Source organism: Stegostoma tigrinum, chromosome 13 (genome assembly GCF_030684315.1).
Source record: "Stegostoma tigrinum isolate sSteTig4 chromosome 13, sSteTig4.hap1, whole genome shotgun sequence".
In the NCBI taxonomy this organism is placed as follows: domain Eukaryota; kingdom Metazoa; phylum Chordata; class Chondrichthyes; order Orectolobiformes; family Stegostomatidae; genus Stegostoma; species Stegostoma tigrinum.
Genome location: NC_081366.1, coordinates 64,209,035 through 64,215,034, shown reverse-complemented (window position 1 = coordinate 64,215,034; position 6,000 = coordinate 64,209,035). Strand labels below are relative to the sequence as shown.

The 6,000-nt window shown below is 41.9% G+C and overlaps 1 protein-coding gene across 1 annotated transcript in view; it reads right to left on the bottom strand.

Moving 5' to 3' along the window:
* Positions 1 to 507: 507 nt before the first annotated feature.
* lcp2a (lymphocyte cytosolic protein 2a) overlaps positions 508 to 6,000 on the bottom strand; it is a 167,257-nt gene continuing 161,764 nt past the window's right edge. Inside the window, exons 20-21 of the mRNA XM_048543731.2 lie at positions 3,295 to 3,450; positions 508 to 2,436 (exon numbers count right to left, since the gene is read on the bottom strand). Of these exons, the coding sequence (XP_048399688.2) occupies positions 2,311 to 2,436; positions 3,295 to 3,450 (282 nt within the window). The 3' untranslated portion in view covers positions 508 to 2,310. The remainder of the gene's footprint in view (positions 2,437 to 3,294; positions 3,451 to 6,000) is intronic.

Here is a 6,000-nt window from a genome sequence, read left to right as displayed (position 1 = left end):
ACTTAACACCATTCAGGACATAGCGGCCCCTTCAACTGGTGCCTCATCCACTCCGTTTACTATTAGCATTCAATAGCAGCAGTATGTGGCTTCAAGATACACTGCAGAAACTCACCAAGACTTCTTGGGCAGCACCTTCCAAACCCTTAATTTCTACCATCTAGGAAGGACAAGGGCAGTAGATAGATGGGAACACCACCAGCTGCAATCTCCCCTCTTAACCCCTCACCATCCAGACTTGAAACATATTCCCATTCCTTGAGTGTCTCTGGGTCAAAATTCTGGAATACCCTCACTAATGGTATTGTAGATCTACTTATAGCATATGGACTGCTGTGATTTAAGGGAACTGACCTCCACCTTCCCAAGGTCAACTAGAAATGGGAAATAAACACTGATGCAGCCAACAACACCCACATCCCAGCAACGAATTTGAAAAAAAAAGGTGCTTAAGAAACATAACTACACCATGTTTTATATGAACATTATAAATTATAGCATTCTTGTATTGTAAAGGTAAGGTTGCAATTGTCCTACCAGACCATAGCACTGCTCTCAGAGAGAGAGAGATTATTGGTAGTGGTTTAACCTGGAGGTCACCATGCCACAGATGAGGGGACAGGCTGAGAAGGAGAATCCTTTATGGTAACCTCAGCCAGTCTGGAACAATGGAGATCAAGAATCAATTTACCCTCATTGTCCTGTTTTTGTAGCTTCATAGAATATCAATATTGAGGAAATCCATAGGGCAACAGAAATACAGTAAATTGTTCTTTATTACAATTCTCAGAATTATTTGTATACAACAATGATCTAGCAGTCCAACCTTGTGTAATGTTCTGAATAATAGACAACTGTAATCATCATAACATCAGGGGAGAAAGGTTGATACAATAATTGTATTTGCAAGTTTTAAAAAACATGTTTGTTGTATGATGAATTGAAAATTGAGCCATTGTGACAGGTTTCATCAAAGTCTGTTTATAATCTATATTTCAGGCAACCCCAGTAACCTAGAGTTGACCCTCAGTTTGCCCTATGACATTCTGCACATTGATACTTGAAGCAATATTCTTTTATAGTGCACTGTATAAATTGGAAATTTTTTTTATTATCCATCACAATAAATGAAACTAGTTGTGCTGAAATGCTTTTGTGTTTGGTATTGAGATGTTGAGAGGCTCTGTTTATTGTGGCATTCTTGCTAACACTGATTTATAAAAGTGAGATCTGAACAGTTGGACTTTTGACAAAAAAAATGACATGGCAAGTGTTAAAGATAAGCATTCAGCCAGGTAAATGTTGTCTTAGCCTGTGGTTTATATGCTCATGAAATAGATGTTGCTCGACCAACTACTACCTGCCAACCCAGTTCATGCTGTCCAGACAGAAGTATATTCAGGAGTTGGGGGAAAAAGGGCAGTGTGTTCAAGGGGGCAATGTGTTTAGAAGTGGTCAATGCATTTGGGGAGAGGGGTGCTCAGCGTGTTCCGAGAGGTCAGATGTATTCCAACAGAGGAGGTGCTCAGTGTTTTCTGGGGTGGGGGTGGGGGTGGGGTTGGGCAGCGTGTGTACAGTGTTCAGGAGGAGTTACTGTATTTCAATAGGGGCTGCTCAGAATGTTTGTTGTGGGATCAGAGTGCTTGGGGTCGGGGGGGGTGGTTTCAGTGTGTTCAGAGTGGGGTACCGTGTCTTTAGGAGAGTTATTGTGTTTTGGTGGGGGGTGTTCAGTGTATTTAGGGGGATTAGTGTGTTCACGGCGGTCAGTGTGTTCAGGGTGAGGGGCCAGTGTGTTTGGTTGGGTGTGTTCAGTGTGTTGATGGGAAGGGGGTCAGTATGTTCAGTAGGAGAGAGGGGTCAGTGTGTTTGAAGGGAGAAATCTGATAGCAGGCCTGTTCGGAGTTTCTACACAAAGGAGAAAACAGCATTAACATTTCAGATCTGGTGACCCGAAATGTTAACTTTGTTTTCTCCTCCACAGATGCTGCCAGACCTGCTGAGCTTTTCCAGCAACTTTGTTTTTGTTCCTGATGTACAGTATCTGCAGTTCTTTTGATTTTGGTTAGGAGTTTCTGTTTGGAGACCAATATCTAATCCTAAAAGGAGTGAATGCTATCAATACACTGCTAACCAGCCATTGGCAAAGTAATAAGAAAGGCTTTGTCACATTTTGAGCACAATACAGAGCACATCAAGGGATACACAGGTGAGACTATACAGATTCCCCTATAAAAGGAGCTGACAGGTTCACTGCTTGGCTGTACTTCAAGTTGCCTGTAATGCAGGTCCATCTAAAGCAAGTCACAGTATTTATCGGCCTGCTGGATATGTTAGCACACACTGATTCCTGTGCACTCCGCTAGGATCTTTACCATCAATCAGTAGAAGTGGCATCTGTGAGTGGTACTCGATAATCTCTGTCACTGACCTGAAGTTCTGTGGAAAGAATTAAAACGTTTGATTGTTACATCTGCATTGTAACAAAAAAAAACTTGGATTTGAGTGGCCTTGTGTTTTAATCTTTAATCCTAAAAAAATCACTTGTTAGGTCTCAATTAGAGTACTGTCTCCCTCTCTGGGCACACTTTAGAAAGGATGCAAAGATTTGTAGAAATGGTACTGGGGATGAGGAGTTTCAGATATATTGCCAGAGAGTGGAAAAGTTGTAGTCAATACATGTGGAGCAGGAAAAGCACAGCAGGTCAGACAGCTTCAGGAGCAGGAAAGTCAAAATTTTGGGTGAAACCCTTCATCAAGGGAAGCTGTAGTTGTTTGCAGAGAAACATAAGGAGAAGATTTAATTGAAATATTCAAAACAGAGCATTTTTATGGAGTTTTTAGAAAGAATCTCTTTTAAAGTAAAGTACTGAAAAGAGAAACATGATGCTGCAGCTTTCTTTCCACATTGATCAGGACATTTTGTAAGAATGCCAAACTTCAAACTATCACAACAATTTATATAACAGTAACACAGGGGGCTGATTGATTAGTTTGTTAACTCTGGCTGAAGCTTTGCCATGGAGAATCTATTTCCAGCAGCTGGAAGATCAGTAACTGGGGGCACAAACTGTCAGTGAAGAGATGAGGAAAATATTTTACACATTGAGATGTAATGAATTGGAATTTACTTGAAATAGGGCAAAGTTGATTCAATTATGACTTTCAATTGGGAATCAGGTAGATATTTGAAGAAGAAATATGTGCAGGGCTCATATCAGCAGTCATGAAAATTAAAAATTAATCAGTCAGATTACTGAATAGCATGCTGAGAACAAAACAAACCGTACAACTCACTTCCTTTCCTCTCAGTCCCGTTCCCAACAAGAACACATCCGTAGCCTCTTGATAACGGATTGGAATGTTGTATACTTTGTATCCAAACAGTACCATCAAGACATAAGGCTGCTCATTGTTTCTACGTGAGCTGTCTCTCACTAAGAAAGTACCATCCTGAAAAACAGAGTGCATGAAGGACATGCATAATGTCACAAGACTGAGCTAGTGTAAACTGCAACAGAACATTCGCTTTTCTTAAAAGCAAGGTAAAGGGTATTCATTACACTGGTATCTTCCATGCTGCTGGTCTGGAATGAGTCAGTTGGATTTTTAAGAGCATAATTCACAACCATAGGATGTCTCAATGCGCTTCACAGCCAATGAAGTACTTCTGAAATTAACTCACTTTTGCAATTCAAGGGAAAAGGACAGCAACCTGCACAGACCAATGAGATTAATGGACAAATCACCAGAATTTATTCATAGAATCCCTACAGTGTGGTCATTTGGCCCATCGAGTCCACACTGCCCCTCCAAAGAGTATCATACCCAAATCTCTACGTTATGCCTCCAACACTGCATTTTCCCCATGGCTAATGCATCTAGCCTACGCATCCCTGAACACTATGGGTAATTTAACACGGTCAAGCCACCTAACATGCACATCTTTGGAGAGTGGGAGGAAATCAGAGCACCTGGAGAAAACACACAGACACCGTGAGAATATGCAAACTCCACATAGACACTTGCCTATGGCTAGAATTAAACTCGCGTCCCTGGTGCTTTGAGTCACCATTGCTAACCACTGAGCCATTGTGTCACCCTTAGAGGCAAAAATACTGCAAAATCTGAAACAAATACCGAATTCTGGAGAAACTTAGCAAATTTCGCAGTAGTTGCGCAGAGAGAAGTAATGTTAAGGTTGCAAATCTGATAATTCAGAATTACTATTTTAAATTTAAACAAGGGGCAATTATGATGCTAGTTCTGCTCCTATCTCGTCTAGTCTTAATCTGCAAAGCCAAGAATCTCAAAATTGACTGCTCAACTATCGAAAATCCACTATCTTCTCAGAACAAACAATCCTGGTCTAACCTGTATATCTTGTAACTTGTATCTGTTATTGGACTCACTTCTCATTTGTGATCTGTGTGAAACATTGAAATATCAAAACTATTCAGCCCTTCAAGTCAATCTGCATTCAATATGAACACAGCTGATCTCAATGCCATACTCTCACTTTCTCCCCATACCCCTTGATGCCTTTAGAATCTAAAGATCTACCTCTTTTGTGAACGTACTCAGTGTCTTGGCCTCCAGAGCCTTCTATGGGAGACAATTTGACTGGTTTACTACCTTCAAAGTGAAGAAATGTTTCCTGATCTCAGTCCTAAATGGTGTCTATCTTGACACTGTGACCTCATGTGGGCTATAGTGAGAAACTTGGAAGCATTGAGTGAGGTATCAAGTGAGGCTCTTCTTGACCAAAATATTATATTTTCCAACCAAATCCTGGATGTTGAAAGAAGACTCTCTCGTGAGTAATGAAAGGCCTTTTAAGATGGATGATTGCTAATTATCATCCTCACTGCTGTGTAACCTCACATCAATATGCATAGTCCCATTCTCCCACCCACTGGACAGAAACGTAATGCTGAGAATTCCTGACATGCAAGTCTGAGCAGGTACCAATAACTCCAGCTTGCCACCTGCTCCGCTGGACCTCTATCTTGGACACCTGGCACCACCATCTCAGGGCACACTCCGAGGGCAATGAACATACGTACCCTCCTATACACGTATGTTGACATTGGCCACATACCAGTCTCAATGCACCGTCATCGCACATCTCTGGCACTTATAGTGTGGTTCTGTAATTCCGTGCTGCATTTTAGAATGCGCAAGCGCCTATTGTTCTAATAAATGCAGTAACATGACTGAGCTCATCGATTGGATCAGGCTGCTTTTCAGGGCCTACTTTGAGTGGTCACTCACTTTGAGCCTACTTGGATGCTCATGGTACCTCCACCTTGCCTTGGCTTTTAGTATAGACATAGAGCCACGCAACTTGTCATACTAGTGGTCAGTCATCGGGTGGACATGTTGCTGTATGGTACATTGCTACGTCAATGTCATTATTACACCATGTGTCAACTATTTAAATGGCAAACACACTGCACATTCAACCAAACAGCCATGCCTCAAGTCTTAGGGGAATAGTCCTCAATCAAGTCCAGGAAGACACCCTTTAGTCAGTGGGTCCCAACATGGTAGATCAAGGTCAGGACCCTTCCTCAGAGAGCTAGGAGCCAAATGCAGGTCACCCTATTACCCACCTTGGTCCTTTCTGCCCTGTTGTGGGCTGTTTTCTCCTGCAATAAGACAGAGGGAGGAATTGAAAGTGGATGGCACAGCTGTTAGTTCTGATGTAGGTGGTAGGGAAGTATTAGGTGTCATAGGTAGCATAGATACCATGTGGGTAGCAGTGTGGGAAGAGTTAGTGAGGGAAATGTTGTTGTGGGTAGCGAGAGTGGAGTGAATTGAAACTCTCATCTTAGTGAGAGAAGGATACAGTAGCTATGATACTGGTAGTGAGGGGGAGCAAAGAGAAGACAATGTTTATCCTGGTGGAGGTAAGAAGGTCATTAACCTTTTTGCATTGCTGGATTTTCCTCTGGATGATTGAGAACACATAGGCCTGGGTGGGCTAGCAGGATTTAGTAT